At 54.4% G+C, this 15,377-nt stretch overlaps 1 protein-coding gene across 5 annotated transcripts in view; it reads left to right on the top strand.

Moving 5' to 3' along the window:
• Nucleotides 1-15,377, top strand: part of CAMKK2 (calcium/calmodulin dependent protein kinase kinase 2) — a 34,040-nt gene that overhangs the window by 11,691 nt on the left and 6,972 nt on the right. For all 5 annotated transcript variants that reach the window (XM_063143915.1, XM_063143919.1, XM_063143917.1 and 2 more), the window contains exons 2-13: nucleotides 2,825-3,402; nucleotides 6,533-6,580; nucleotides 6,970-7,023; nucleotides 8,369-8,420; nucleotides 8,946-9,079; nucleotides 9,521-9,557; nucleotides 10,316-10,337; nucleotides 11,120-11,208; nucleotides 11,590-11,789; nucleotides 12,508-12,561; nucleotides 13,163-13,236; nucleotides 14,080-14,167. In XM_063143915.1, the coding sequence (XP_062999985.1) occupies nucleotides 2,878-3,402; nucleotides 6,533-6,580; nucleotides 6,970-7,023; nucleotides 8,369-8,420; nucleotides 8,946-9,079; nucleotides 9,521-9,557; nucleotides 10,316-10,337; nucleotides 11,120-11,208; nucleotides 11,590-11,789; nucleotides 12,508-12,561; nucleotides 13,163-13,236; nucleotides 14,080-14,167 (1,377 nt within the window). In that variant the 5' untranslated portion in view covers nucleotides 2,825-2,877. The remainder of the gene's footprint in view (nucleotides 1-2,824; nucleotides 3,403-6,532; nucleotides 6,581-6,969; nucleotides 7,024-8,368; nucleotides 8,421-8,945; nucleotides 9,080-9,520; nucleotides 9,558-10,315; nucleotides 10,338-11,119; nucleotides 11,209-11,589; nucleotides 11,790-12,507; nucleotides 12,562-13,162; nucleotides 13,237-14,079; nucleotides 14,168-15,377) is intronic.

The following is a 15,377-nucleotide window of genomic DNA, read 5'->3' as shown; positions in this document are numbered from 1 at the left end:
GATTTGCCACTCACTACTTATGGGGCGTCTATACGCTGATATAAAATCATTGTCCCCCCTGCCTATATGTGTGTGTGTGTATACACACACACACACACACACACACACACACAGAGAGAGAGAGATGGTTGATGTCCTAATTTGCAATAAAATGTCCCTTACTGGTTCTAAAACCACAAGTGGGCCTCCAGGACTGCTTGCTGCCTGTCTTTTAGTGGCGAGGGTTAGAGAGGCACGGCTCCCCAGGCAGGAACCCGGGCCACGGGACACCTTAACTGAGCCAGGCGACGGAGTGGGCCACCAGGGCAGCTTCTCCACTGACTTCTCACGGCTGGAGGTTTGTCTCCGTGGCCTGCGAGGACCAGGCAGACTGTCTGGGCCAACGTGGCCTAAGGTAGCCAGTTATACTTCACCAACAAAAAGGACACGAGAGGATGCAATTTGTTGAAAATCTGCACATGTATAAACCCCAACTTAGAAACGATTAGTACAATGTAAAGACATAAACAATCTCACCCTAGTGGGGATCCTTGTGTCTGTCCGCTCCGTCTTCTGCACAGGCGCAAACCCTTGCGGGGTTCCCTGAATGCCCCCTGCTGCCCCTTCTTCTGGGTTTTGATCGTTATTCCGTACTTTGACGGCTCTTCAGGCAGACGGTTGCGCTGTGTGCCGTCGGACACGTGGCCACTCTGACTGTGGTCTCTGCTTATTTAGAAAAGTGCAGGCTGCACGGGCACTTTGAGGGTGCAGAAGCAAGCGCCCAGGTGGTCTGGGGCTCCCAGCCACCGCCACCTGGTTCCACAATATCCCAGCATCCTCTTGCTCGTGTCCAGACACGTCTCAGCCGCTCGGTCAGCCCAGAGCATGCCAACCTGCGGATTCCTGCAGCCCTCGGCCCCCAAGCCCCAGGCAAACCAGCGCCAGGCTCCGCTGCCCTTGTGGGACCCTGCTGGAGTCTCTGAGCCCTTCGTACAAAGCTGCACCTCGTCTATCCGTGTCCATCGTACCCTATTAATGACCAAGCGGAGGAGGAGGAGCCGCATTTGGAAAGATGTGATGAAGTCGTTTGACAGTAATTTATTTATTGCATTTCTATACCACCCCAATAGCCGAAGCTCTCTGGGCGGTTCACAAAAATTAAGACCATTCAAAGTATAAAACAACAGCATAAAACATAACGACAAGCCAGGATTTGGTGTCATGAGAATGCATCTAGTTGGACCCTTGGGCCTGCATGCTCCCCCCCCCCCCCCGCACACACTTTCCCTCCTTTCTTACCTGCTTTGAGACAAATCATAGTTTTACTCTCTTTTCCCCCCAAACTCACAAGCAAGGATTGGAAACCACAATTTGATCCTGGTTTCTGATCCTGGTTTGCGAGGCACACATAACCCGGTTTGGTAGTTTTGACACCAAGAAAGGAGCAAGCAGGCCCAAGTTGTAGGCATCTAACCCCAAGCTAATTAGCAGGATATACATGTTTAAATAAATACTCTGCCTATTAAATAGAAATAAGTGGAGGGTATAATACGGTAGGCTTTGGATCTTGGGCACTGTGGATTTCCAGAGTGCTTTATTGGCCCTGTTTGCTGTCTCCGTTTTATTCCTGTATGTACCTGCATTTCCGGCAAGCTTTAGCAAGAAAATGCTACATTTCTCCCTCAAGGTAGGTATTTAATGTAACGTCCGGGTTCACTTTGGCATGCCCGCTGCATGAGAAAGCGGGCCCCAGAAAGACATTTGCCAAATGGATTGAAGATGGATTGCTCTATACTGGAGTTCTCCTGTTAAGCATCTCTAGATAAAGAAAGGCAGAGGCCGTGACAATTTAATACTCGTAACGTATTGCATGTTTCATTTCCTTGACTTGCAAAGAACAAATTAAAGCCGCTGTTTAGCCATGAGGGAAAATGTACATTATATTATATACAAAGATCCTTGGCCTTGCTAGCTGATTGACTCACTCACTCGAGAGGGCATAAAAGTGATTTCACAGATTCCTGAAATTTGATCCAAGATTCCCCCCACGGAGGGCGTTGAGGGTCGTGGTGTTAATGTCAACCAGCCATTTTGGCTTTAGGTAAAGATGGGGTGTTTGTGTCTGAAAATGCAAGTGTGTAATTATAAAAAGAAGATGTCCACATTATTTATTTATTTATTTATTTATTTATTTCAATCACATATCTGCCATGTGTTTTCTGTTATACTCAATCAGGGTTGCTGGGCTTAAGGGCATAACTTTAACGGGAATTTTAATTTTAGACGAGTCTCTCTCATTTTGATGACTGTTTTCCCAAAGTGTTAAGAAAATGACAAGAAAGGAAATAATAACGACATGTGATTGATAGTTTTTTTCCTCTTTATGCCAATGGTTTCTTTACAGTCTCAAAGATAAGACTGTGTTTTCTTTGCTATCATGGGGTCCTCAGTGCGGAGAGATTCCCTTTGGGGAGAGAAGGCCAGCAATTAGAGTCTGGGGTGGGGCTGAGGGGGCAGCAGTGAGGTTTTTGATGGAACACACAGAGACATGTCCAATGCTATTGGAGAACTTTGGCTAGTGAGTAGTTCTGCTGTGGTCCACTTTGGACTCCCACATGAAGCCGGCCACAGACTGCCCTTTCAGGGGCAAAGCCCCCCCCCGCTCCGCTCATCTGTCGAGCGCACCTAAGCTGCGGTTTTGGTGATTCAGCCTGTGGGGCTGCAGTTCCCAGATGTGTGGGTCCCAGTCGGGAGTCCAGTAGCTGACCGCCGTGCTGATGCCGGAGCAGGCTAGCCTCCCTGCCTCTGCCCCACTGACGGGTTTTCCTCTGTGGTTTTGATCTAGCGTCCAACGGAGCTTTGCCGGCACACCCCTGAAATGACGCCGGCAGGCGCATCATGACAACATGTGCCGTGGGCAGGCCTGTCTTCCAGCGGCCCGGTCTCCGCGATGAGCTGTCCGGCTGCCATCAGGAGGCTCCTGACTTCCTTCACCGCTTGCCGGCGTTGAACGTTACCTTCTCCAGCGCAATGGATTCTTGTGTGGTGGCGATGGAGTGCAGCTCTGGGTCCAGGCCTGCATCGGACCAGCGGGACGAGCTGGAGGACGAGGAGCCCATGGAGCCGTGTGAGGAACAGCCGGCGGAGCTGGCTCCCACAGGACGTGAGCAAAAGGGCTTTGTTGGCGGGGGCCCTTCAACGGAGGCCAGGGAGCCCCGAATCAAACTGAATCTTTCGAGCCGCAAACTCTCCCTCCAGGAGAGGTCCCAGTCGGTCCAGTCGCCCGGGAGCAACGTGGGGGTCAACGGGCGCTACATCTACCCTTCCCTGCCGTATTCCCCCGTGACGTCTCCCCATTCTTCCCCTCGCCTGCCCCGCAGGCCCACGATAGAATCCCACAGAGTGTCGATCACAGGGCTGCAGGTAAGAGAAGCCATTTTGAACATCATTATTGTTATTATTGTTAGGCTAATTTTAACAACAGATATGTGATTGTCAGCTGTCCTGCGACCGTTTTCCCTGACCCTGTCGTTTCAGAGGCCTCTGTGAGCACTGACATTCCTTAAATATTCCCCATAGCAAAGTTGGGTTGAGCAAAAGCGCCCACAGCTGCTTATTGAGGGAATAACCATGTAATGCGTTGTAAGGCCCTTTAGGGTTGTCCAGTTAACTTAGGGACAGTCTAGTGATGCATTAACGGTTCTGCATCACGTGTGCAAGTGCGGTTCAACGCATATCTTGGCCCCAGCCCTTTCTTTTTTGAAGGTAATGAAGAGATTGGCTTGGTTTTCAAGAATTGGGGGCGGGGGGCTTGGGTGGAAGGACTCCCCTCTGGCCCCGAACCTCTTTCGTTCCTGCCCTGCCCTCGGTGACCTACCGTTTTCGGTGTTCCACCTCGGGACTGGAGCAGGGCAGCCAAGGGAGGTGAGCTCCCCAAGCATCCCCAGAAGGCTTGCAGGGTACAGTCCTCTTCTGCCCTCCCCGACCCCAGATGAAGTAGAAGCATAGGAGAGAGAGGGCAGGCGGGCCGGGGAGAACCAGGCAGGCGGCAGGAGCTGTTGGGGCCGGTGAGCAGCTGTGGCCTCTTTTTATAGGGGTTCAGCGAGGAGCATCCCCTGACCCACGCTGGCCTGTTGCGGGAAGGCCGGTTAGCTTGACATCCGATCCAGGTAAATTGGCTGAAAGCAGTAGCAAAGACAAAATGAGTCAGCCTATAGAAGGGCAGGTCCTGCTGAAGACGAATCCGCACGGCTGCTGCAAAGGCCATGAGTCCTGCCTCACTAATCTACTAGAATTCTTTGAGAGTGTCAACCAACATGTAGGCAGGCGGGATCTGGTGGACGCTGTTCCCTTGGACTTGCAAAAGGCTTTTAATGAAGTCCCCCACCAAAGACTCCTGAGCAAACTGAGCAGTCATGGAATAAGAGGAGCAGGCCTCTTTTGGATCAGCAACTGGTTAAAGAACAGAAAGCAGAGAGTAGGGATAAAGGCTCCATTCTCCCGATGGAGGGAAGTCAATACTGGGGGTCCCACAGGGATCGGTATTGGGACCAACGCTTTTCAACTGGTTCATAAATGATCTGGAATTAGGAGTGAGCAGTGAAGTGGCCAAGTTTGCCGACGACACCAAATTATTGAAGGTTGTTCAAACACAAAAGGATTGTGAAGAGCTCCAAAGGGCTCTTTGGAGAAAAAGGCATCCAAATGGCAGATGCGGTTCAATGGAAGCAAGTGTCAGGTGATGCACGTTGGGGAAAAACAACCCAACTTCAAGTATAACCTCATGGGATCTGAGCTGGCGGTGACGGAACAAGAACGAGAGCTTGGGGTTGTGGTGCGCAGCTCGATGGAAACGTCCACCCTGTGTGTGGCCGCTGTAAAGAAGGCAAACTCCATGTTAGGCATGATAAGAACAAGAATTGAGAACAAAACGGCCAGGATCATCCTGCCCTTGCACAAATCTGTGCTGCGGGCACTCTTAGAATACTGTGTACAGTTCTGGTCACCACACCTAAAAAAGGACACTATACTACAGAGACGGAAAAGGTGCGGAAAAGGGCAACTGAAATGACCCAGGGGCTGGAGCCTCTCCCCTACAAGGGAAGCTGGGATTGTTTAGCTTGGAAAAAAGGAGGCTAAAGGGAGACCTGATAGAGGTGGACAAAATGAGGGCTGGTGTGCAGAAGGTGGACCGGGAGACGTTCCTCTCCCGTCATACTAGAGCCCAATGGGGTCATGATCCCATGAGCCTGAATGGTGGGAGACCCAGGACAGACGGAAGGGCGGACGTCTTCACCCAGCGCAGGATGGGATTTGCTGCCACAGGAAGCCATGAGGGCTGCCAGGGGGGTGGGCCCTTAAAAGGCGATTAGACAGATTCAGGGAAGCTGAAGCGATGGATGGCTACTAGCCACGATGGCGATCTGGGGCTCCCGGAGGCGTGGACTGTCCCCCCTGGATTTGTCCCAGCCTTTTAGAGCCATACAGGCGGGTGGCCCCCGACGTGCCTGGCAGCGGTGAGCAGCAGGGCACGCGGTCTCCTCAGGTGGTGGGAATGGGGAGGCGCCGCTCTGCGGAGCGAGACGCTTTGGCCGCTAAAATCTCATCCGCCCTCAGCGCTGTTTATTGCCACTTGGGGGTAAAGTAAATCTCCGTCAACTCCTGGCAATAATATTTGGATGTTATTAGCAGCGGGGAGTGTCTGAAGCGGTGATTTTTGTGCAACCCCAGATGCTGAGGAGGGAGGCGGCTCAAGGGATCATATCAAGGCTGCTGGGATTAAGCAAACTGTAAGCGTTGCGTCTTTCCCTCCAAGCGCAAGGAGCGTCGGCCCGCTCACCGGCTTATTCCGTGCTGAATGGATGGCCTGCCGCTCAGTCGGGATGGATCCTGGGCACGACGCAGGAGATGTCCATCATCCTTAGAGGCCCTCCCCCCCGCCCACCGCGGCCCCTCCGCCCGCCTGCTTCTCACAGCCGTATTTCCCGCTAACTTGCCCTGAGACCCCCACCCCCCCTCCCCGTATAGAGAGGGGAGGGGGGAGGCAGAGCTTGAGGAGTGGTCAGCAGGAGAACCGGAGATGCATCCGAGGAGGGCTGGTGCCGGTCACAGGTCCGGTCTGGTTTCCAGAACGGCAGAGATGCCCCCACTGTCTCTGTCCGGGGGCAGCTCACATCCCTTGACCGCCCACTTTGGAAGCCGTACTGCTTCTGTGGCTGCTGCCGTCCGTCCATCCCCCTCGTGCCCCCCCCTCCCGGTGCCCCTGCCCTTATGGGGGCTGGAAACGGAGTGGCCACTCTCGGGCGAAGGGGCCTGTGAGCTATGGGGCAGAACAGCAGCTGATGAAGAAGCACTCAGTGGCCAAGAGGCCTAGGAGATGTTTTCAGCATCTGCCCCAATCCTGTGGATCCCAGGCGCTGCTCAAGTGCAACAGCTTCCTGTGGGGCCCCCACTTGCAAGGCCCTTCCAAGGGAGGAATGCAGCCTGCGTCAACGGCAGACCCCTTTTTGGCTTCAGTGTCGCCTGCTGGCTCTAATTCCCTCCTCTCTTCTAGGACTGCGTGCAGCTAAATCAATACACATTGAAAGATGAAATTGGAAAGGTGATTTTATTATTATCATTATCATCATTATCATCTCTCTTTTCTTGCTCGTGGCTTTCTAGAAGACCATGATGGGCTTTACCCAGTCATGCTGTCTTTTACTGATTCAGAAATTTCCTGACTTCCTCCTCCTCCTTATTATTATTTAAACATTTGTGTATCTGATGCCTGAGTATCTGGGCTGGGAGGAACTAGGGTTGGAGTTAGAGATTTCGTTATATTAAGCGGCAAGGACATCTTGCTAAATAAGCAAAAGGAATATATTTCGATGTTGCCGGCCCTGTAAACGCCGCCCGTCCCCCCACTCCCATTTAGGGAGGCTGCTGTGGTTTGACTGGGGAATCCCCCAGCCTGTAACTTGTGTTGTGTTCCTGCCCCCATTTGTGTAGGGCTCCTACGGGGTCGTGAAGCTGGCGTACAATGAAGATGACAACACCTACTATGTGAGTAGCCGTCTCCCAGCCCGTCGGGAAACAAATGTCCGGGGCCTCAGCCGGATGACGAGACGAGGGAGCCAGTGTGCGGCAGCCCTCAGAGCAAGGGGTCAGGGTCTTTGGGCTGGGGCCCAAATCCGGCCCTCCTGAGGTCCCGGTCCGGGATCCCCCACATGGCCCCGGCCCTGTCTCTCCCTCGCCCTGCCCCAATCAGGGGTGATTCCTGGCATTTCTGCCTCCCCCCCCCATTCTTAAAGGCTGCCATGCCTCTTGTGAGGCCTCGCTTACCGGCAGCAAGAGGCTTAAGGCAGAATTTTACACTTGTTTCGATGCTGGGAATTGTAGGACTTTTCTCTGTCGAAACGTGCCCCGGATGGCGCCCTCAAGCGACGAGGCAGTGGCGGTTTTGCTCTTCTGGGATCTAAACACAGGCGAGTTCAGCTTCCCTGGCAGCCGCCGACGCGATGCCAGAGAAGGCGATTCCCTGCTCGCGCGCGTGATGGTTTATTTAAAGGGTTTTATATCCTTCCGTTCAGTGTAAAAAAACATTTCTCAGGATAGATATAAATCTCAAGCAACACGAGACAATCGGCCAGCGTGGAACAACCATAATAGTACAACAAAGCAACACAGCTCAACTGGCAGCAATTAGAAAAGACAAGGCTCTCCTCCTCTGGGGGTGGCGGCTTTTCTTTTGCAGAAGAGTCAGAGCTCTCCCCCCATCTCCGCCGGCTGCTGTGAAGGCTGGGGGAGGGGGCCACCCGCACCGCGCTCCCCCTCCGGACCTGCTCCCGCTTCAGGAACTCTGCGGCGGACGGGTGGGGGGAAGGCGGAAACGCCGGAGAGACGTCGTCCTTGGACAATCTGTGTTTCGTGTTTCCGTTTCCCCTTTCGAGAAAAGGGTTATTTTGGTGGGGTGTCGTTGTTTTTATCCAAGGGTGGGGACTCTGTGCCCCCCTTTGCTGTTGGTGGACTACAGCTCCCATAATCCCTGGCCATATTGCCTGGAGCTGGAGGGCCACAGTTTCCCATCATCACGTGAAGTGTGTTTGTGAGGATGTCCTCTGTGTGACATCCCCACTCACCCACCCCATTGAATCTATGGTGTTGGGCCTCCCATCCGCAACACGGCAGCACCTGCTGCTCTCTGAGTCCGTCTTGGTCAGGCTGCAATATCCTGTGCATGTTTAGGCAGAAAGAAGGCCGACAACCCCCAGCATTCCCCAGACAGAGAGAGACAGGGAGAAAACCTCCTACAGCCCCCACCCTGCTGGGAGTTACAGGATGTTCTCCCCCCCCCCCCTCCGAACCTGCATGGCATTGCGCCCTGAGTGTGTGTCCATTTCTCTTCCAGGCAATGAAAGTTCTTTCCAAAAAGAAGCTCATGAGGCAAGCAGGGTTCCCGCGTAAGTGGCCCCGTGCCTGCGTCTGACTCTCCCGGGGCTTTGGATCGGGGCCGCGGGAGGAATACGGTGGAGGGGCTTGGCTTGGAAGCACGTGTGCCCCGCCCCCAGGGGGTTTGGCCGACCACTCCCACCTGCCTGAGCCATCCCAGCCCCTCCGGGGAGATGTGGGGCAAAATGTCTGGAGGGCCACAAGCCCACCCCCCACCCCTGCGATGTGAAGCGACTGAAGAGCTGCGTGCCCGGGGGGGGGCGGGGGGAAAGGGCCGGTCAGTCACAGCGGGAGCGGCCTTTTGCTCGCCTAGCTCAGCAGTGTCTATGCCAGTGTACCCCACCCAAGTATGTTGGACTGCAGCTCCCATCTTCCCCGTCAGCATGACCTTGTGTCGGCCTACAACTCCCACCTCCTCCCCCCCCCACAGCACGCCTCCGGTTGGACTCATCCGACACCTCTGGAGCCGTTGGGGGGGGGCGGGGGGGAGCCCCTTCCTCACCCCCCTTTGTGTGCCCCTGCCTTCTCTCCCACAGGCCGACCGCCCCCCCGTGGCGCCAAGCCCCCCCTGGAAGGCTTCTGCCAGCCCAAGGGGCCCATCGAGCAGGTCTACCAAGAGATCGCCATCCTGAAGAAACTCGACCACCCCAACGTGGTGAAGCTGGTGGAGGTGAGGCTGGGCTCGGACGCAGGGAGGGAAGGGGCGTCCGAGGAGGGGGCGGGGCTGCCCCTTTGCTCCCCCAGCCCAGGGCCCTCCCTCCCCCCCTCCCCAGGGCCTGGGCTGGCTGCAGCCCCCCTCGTTTCCAGGCTGGGGAAGCCCCCCCCCCTGCCCCCAGGTTATTGAGTCAGGACTTTTCTAGACGCTGCCTGCATGTTTTTAAAACGGTGAGGGCTAGCAGCTTGGCTTTCTAATAAACGTTGAAATAGAAATTCTGGGGGGGATTAGACTTCCCTGGAGCCTTGGGAGATCAAGGTCTTGTAATGTCTTGGGGTACACGCTGTGATGCTCTCTAGAAGTGTGTTTGTTCCAGGAGTTCAGGTGCCCTCGATCTAAGTCAGTGTGCCGGTCTCTCTCTCTCCCTCGCTCTCTCCCTCGCTCTCTCGTTGCCAGGTGCTAGATGACCCCAGTGAAGACCACCTCTACATGGGTAAGCAAGGCTGCTCCCCACCCACAGGGCCACGCAAAACCAAAGAGAGGCTCCCTCCACGGCGTGGCGCTGATTCCCCTCCACGCTGGGCTGGGCCTTGGGGCCCAGAAGTGCTGCCGGAGCTGTCCAAGGTGACGGCTCAGTTGAGGACCCTTGAATTGCTCAACAGCCCTAAACACCATCATAAATAATAGATTTGTCATGGCCAGAAGCTGTGTGAACACCCGCCCACCCACGCCCACGCCCACCATAAACTCCATATTGTTTTGCATCAGTGTATAAACCAAAACTGTGATGAGAGCAAAGGTTTTGTGGGCAGAGTGATTATTTTAGGCAGCGGTAAAACACGGCCTCGTTTGCAGTGGTAGACGCCCCTCCTCAGCCCGCCTTTTCTGAGCCCGTGTGGGATTTTGTGTAAGCGTGGCAGCCGGTGGCCCACCTCAGTGGCCGTTCCAGACGGGAGAGGGACTCAAACAGGCCTCAGCCGTCGCTGGCAGCTTCTCCTCCCTCCGCCAGCCATCTGGCGTTTGCTTTGAGTTGGTTTTTACACCGAAAGCCCACCCCCCCCCCACGTGCGTTTTGAGAAGTCTGGCCAATTTTTGGATCCTCCTCCTGGGCACGGTCCGCACAGCCGTGCCCCACCCACACCCCACACCCCGGGCGTGATGCCCCACCTCCTCCTCCTCCTCCTCCTCCTCCTGCTCCTCCTCCTCCTGGACAAGGGCCTTCATTAACCGCCCTTCTCTTTTGTGTTTCAGTGTTTGAACTTGTGAAAAAAGGGTAAGCTGGCTCTTCTGGTCATTTACGATTGCGTGCAGGGCTGCGCGGAAGCGGGTGGGGGCCTCCCGCTGGATCGCTGCTTGCTTTGCAGGAGATTGGCCAGCGTTGCTGACTCCCAACTGCCTGACAAAAAGCAGCAGCTGAAAAGCTTCCACCCCCACCCCACCTCCGGCTTAAATGAGCCTTCTGATAAAGTCCCTCTGGCTGGGTGGGTCCGGAGGGGATTTGGTGCGAAAGGGTCGGTGCTCACCGATTCCTGTGCTCAGAGCACTCAGACCCGCTCCCCTGTTCCTGAATTCACGCCACATTTAACCCACACTCAAGTGCTAGAGTGTGGATTGCTCTTGAGCCGCAGGGGGTTGGTAGAACCATCGGTTAGCTGAACCTGGGACGCTTTCCGCAGGGTGGCTTGTTGACCATGCCGTGGGGCTCATGTTGCTTGAGAACCATGTGTCTTGAGAACCCCTGGTTTGTTGTGGGGTTATTCAGAGCAGCTAACAAGCCACCTTGCAGAAAATGCCCCGCGTTTGGACAACGTGCTAGCCCATGGTTCAACAAGCAGCCTGCGTTGGCCAAAGGAGGGCGTGGCACCTGCCAGCTCAGCAGGGCCAGCTCTTACCAGGGTCCCCCGGGTCCTATAAAGTCCCGGTGGCTCCTTACTTGGGGCCCCTGACCGGGGGGGTGGGAGGGCTCCACTTCACCGCCTGCCGGGTTGTTACCTGCTCGCCTCCAGCTTTGACCGGGTCTGGACTATTCGGCCAACCTGGGTTTCGCCCTTGCAGGCCCGTGATGGAAGTTCCAAACCTGAAACCTCTGAACGAAGACCAGGCGCGGTTCTACTTCCAAGACCTCATCAAAGGCATCGAATACCGTGAGCCTCCCTTGAGGGTGCAGAGATAAACAGCAAGGAAGGGGAACGGGGGATGCCGTGGGAGTCCGTGGCGATTCTATTGAGGGCTGAGATTTAGTATGGGTTTTTAGTCCCAGAATTTGGCCCTGCAACGGGAAGACCGTGATAAGGCTGTGTGCCCCTGGGCATGTGCAGAATGTCACCTTTTCACGCCTGCATAACCATTGCAGCCATAAGTCTGTGGGTTACTGGAGGTCGCTTTCGCATCTTAGGGGTGCAGCCACGGTGAGCCCCCAGCGGCTTTCCAGTTTCGCAGACAGACCCCCGAGAGGGAGGGAGGGAGGGAGGGAGGGAGGGAGGGATCCGCCATCACGCTGTGACGGACCCCGCCTTCCTCCGCAGTGCATTACCAGAAGATCATCCACAGGGACGTTAAGCCCTCCAACCTTTTAGTCGGGGAAGATGGACACATCAAAATAGCCGATTTCGGCGTGAGCAACGAGTTCAAAGGGACGGACGCTCTGCTTACCAACACGGTGGGAACGCCGGCCTTCATGGCGCCCGAGACCCTCTCGGAAACCAGGAAGATATTTTCTGGGAAGGTATGTCGAGTTGCGGGTTTGTTCGGACCACCGGGCTTTCCGAGGAATCCACCAGCATTGCATTGCCCAAAATGGTTCAAAGCCTGACGTAGTTCACAACCAAGAGAGGCAGCATAGTGTAGTGGCTAGAGTGTCAGGCTAGGACAGGGGAGGCCCAGTTCAAGTCACCAGCCAGCCACGAAGCTCTCTGCATGATCTTGAGCAAGTCATTTATTTCTCCCTGGACCTCCCTCACAGGGCTGGTTTAAGGAGAAAGTAAGTGTGTGTGTGTGTGTGTGTAGGAACGATTATGCCACCACCCATGGAAGAACCAGGAGATATAAATAGTGAAAGTCGTTCAGCCAGGCTGATTCCTGCAGCGTTGCCCACATGCGCACCTTCCCACAGCTGTTGTTGTGTGCTGTGCCCAAGCCCAGCGACCGAAATCCGGCTTCCGTGGGATCCCAAAGGCCTCCAGAATTCTTTACGTGGGCCATGCCCCTCTCCCTCCCCCCCGCTAGGAGGCAGCGTGTTTCCTGGGTCGCCTCGTCTCTGCTGGGGCTGATCATTCTGTTTGGGAGGCGGTTGGGCAAGAGAGGGGAGCGGCGCTCGTGCAGCACTTGCCGGATGTTCTAAAAATGCATTATCTTGACATTTTCTTTTTTTAGATAAAACGAACATCATGTTCTTGGAAGGCTGATGTAGTTCTCTTTTTCTTTCACCCCTTCCTCTTTCTAAGGCTTTAGATGTCTGGGCGATGGGCATCACGCTGTACTGCTTTGTCTTTGGACAGGTAAGGAAACGCTGCTTCTCCTACCTAAATTAGGAGAGTCTGGTGGGCCTGCCAGGCAGGGCCTTTTTAGTAACAGCCCCGCCGAAGTCCTTCCCCGGGGAGACTGGGCTGCTTTCTTTCCTATCGCCCTTTAGAGATGACTGGTTGAGACAAGGCCCGTGTTTAGCTGAGCTTGGAATGGTTAATGCTGGGCTCTAATGCAGCCCCTCCCCCCAAAATTGGGGGAGGGACCCAAATCTTTTTCTTTCTTTTTTTTGGAGTCGGAGAACTGGCTTAGGTAGCCGGGAGCAAGAGGGGGGTGGCTGAGGCCACGCTCAGAGGGGAAGCAGGAATGTGGCGGTGGGCGGGGGCTGCTTCTTGCCAGCGTCCCTGTCCTGCCTCCTCCTGAGGAATCCTGGGGCTCGTAGGTGTGTGCTCAAAGGGCGTGGGGATTCCCTCGATCCACTCACGTTTCCCTGTGAAATCAGTTGGAGCGTACAGGGAGAGGGGCCCCAAACCCGGAGAGAGGAAGAGGAGGTTTTCTCGAAAGCAAGGGGTCGGAGATAGCCCGAATTGGCCCGTGGCTCGATCACGTGCCACTGAGTCCTCTCGTTCTTTCTAGTGTCCCTTCATGGATGAGCGGATTCTAAGTTTACACAGCAAAATCAAGAGCCAGATGCTGGAATTTCCTGACCAGTGAGTATACGGAAGAGCCCCCCCAATGGCTTCGAAGCGGTGCGTGTACTCCGGCTCCTGGCCAGGTCTCCTGCCTTTTTTCTGGGCCTGGAGAAGAGCCCGGTGGGAGTGGGGGCGTGTGATCTCCCTGCACTCCCGCTGAGCCTGGAAGAGGTTTTTCTGCTTTCCGAGACCTTCCGAGGCCCGGGCGAGACTTCTAAGGCCGACCCAATTGGACAGGGGGAGACCCAGAGAGACGTCCGGAGAGGTTCAGCGTTCTCTGAAGATTTATTGTTGCGTCAGCGCTTGTATAATAAAGTGTGGGGGGGGATTCCAAAGTGATCACTCTGGGAACAGGGAGTGGGGGGGGGCTTTGGAAAACCGTGCATGTTGGCATCACGGGTGCCCAACCCTGCTTTGGCGGCCTACACAGTTTGCCCTCAAGGGAACCCGGGGTTGGCCACCATTTTGAACTCCCCCTTGCAGTGGATCGGGTGCTGGACATAAGGCCAGGATGCAGGGTCGCACCAAGGGGGTTCCAGTGCTCTCCGTCTCTGCCTCTTGCCCCCCAGATACTCTGCTCCACACCCCAAACTTCTAGGATTCCACCAGATATTGACAACATATTTCAAACCTACTTTTGTTTCCTTAGGGACTAGAGACTTGTTGCCTGTTTTTTAAAGAGAGCTTAGATTCTTACGATATTGATACCAGATCCTACGCTTCTGGCACCTTAAAGGCGAACTAATATATTACTTTGTTGTTTATTGATGTATTATCTATTAATTAATTCTGATTATTAGCAACTGATTAATATATTGCTCAACTTGCTTTCCCCACCCCACCCCTTTTAAATCACCCAAGGCCTGACATTTCTGATGAACTGAAGGCTCTAATAGTGCAGATGCTGGACAAAAACCCCGAGTCCAGGATCACCGTCCCAGAAATTAAGGTACCGGATCGCCAGCCGCAAACCTCTTGCGAAGCCGGGTGCTCTTCGCGCTTTTGTTTTCCCGGGGTTCCTTCCCTTTCCCTTCATTAGTCTGTTTCTGTTGTCCTGGCATCGTGTTTAGCCTTGCTAATGTCTCCACTATCTTTTTTTATTATTTCAACTTCTTCTGTCTAAAGGGCTCTTTTGCCTTCTAGCCCCAACGCTCCTTAAGGCTCCGGATGTCATTTTATGTTACGAAAAGCATCTGTGGAGAGAGTGGGGGGAGGGGGGATTTGGATCAGGGCTGTGGTGCAAGTGGGGGGATGTATCCAAATCCCCCTCCTCAAGCTGGTAAATAGGTTGGGGGACCCACATGGGGTTCAGAGTTTGACTCTGCGTCCTCAGCCCCCGGCGGCTCCTTTTGTAAAAATAAAAAGAAGTCGGGAATTCCATGCACCCAGCTTGCGAACCGAAACGCCCTCCCTCTGGGACACGACGCAGCGGGTGACTGAGCCCCGTGGCCGGGAGTCTCTTCTTCGGGATCTCCCCTCTCGCGGGAGGCCCCGCTCCTTCCTTCCTTCCTTCCTTCCCTCCTCCTCCTCCTCTCTCGCCAGACTGTTCAGGGCTGTCCGACTTAGGCAGCCATTGGGGGAACGCTGGATTGGGGCTGCTGGCCGTGACCTTGGCGTTGCGCCTTCATTTATTTTGCTGCTTTTTCCTGTTACTCTTTTTTTAATGTGCCGTTATTTGTTGCTAAGCTTTTTATTTGTACTTGGCTGGTAGTCATTTGGAATGCTGTTGACCACCTGGGATGAATTGGGTGGGATACACTTTTCAGAAATCCCTAAGTAAATAAATTAACTAAATTGAATTGAAGATAATGGGCGGTTTCCACAGCAACACACGTCTGTCTGAACAGCCAGGTTATAACCATCTTCCTAAAAAAAAATCAGTGGAGGGGGAGCCTGCTGGATTTCTTTGGGGAGTAAGTTTCAGAGCAAGGGGGCAAACCCTGAGGAGGCCCTGCACATCCTGGGCACCTGTTTCGTTTTGAGCAGGGCTTCTGTTCTCAGCACTGCTCTCTCTCGCTCTCTCTTACGCTCTAGTTTCATCCATCCATTTGTTCATCAGGATGCAGAAATGCAGTTTTATGCACTTATCAACAATAAGCAGCATTTTAAATGAGTAATCAAAAGGAAAAATTGGGAAGAAGCCGTCACTGGAAAGATCA

This window comes from Elgaria multicarinata, chromosome 18 (genome assembly GCF_023053635.1).
Source record: "Elgaria multicarinata webbii isolate HBS135686 ecotype San Diego chromosome 18, rElgMul1.1.pri, whole genome shotgun sequence".
NCBI lineage: Eukaryota > Metazoa > Chordata > Lepidosauria > Squamata > Anguidae > Elgaria > Elgaria multicarinata.
The sequence above is the reverse complement of the archived record's forward strand: the minus strand, read 5'-3'. Positions and strand labels throughout refer to the sequence as shown.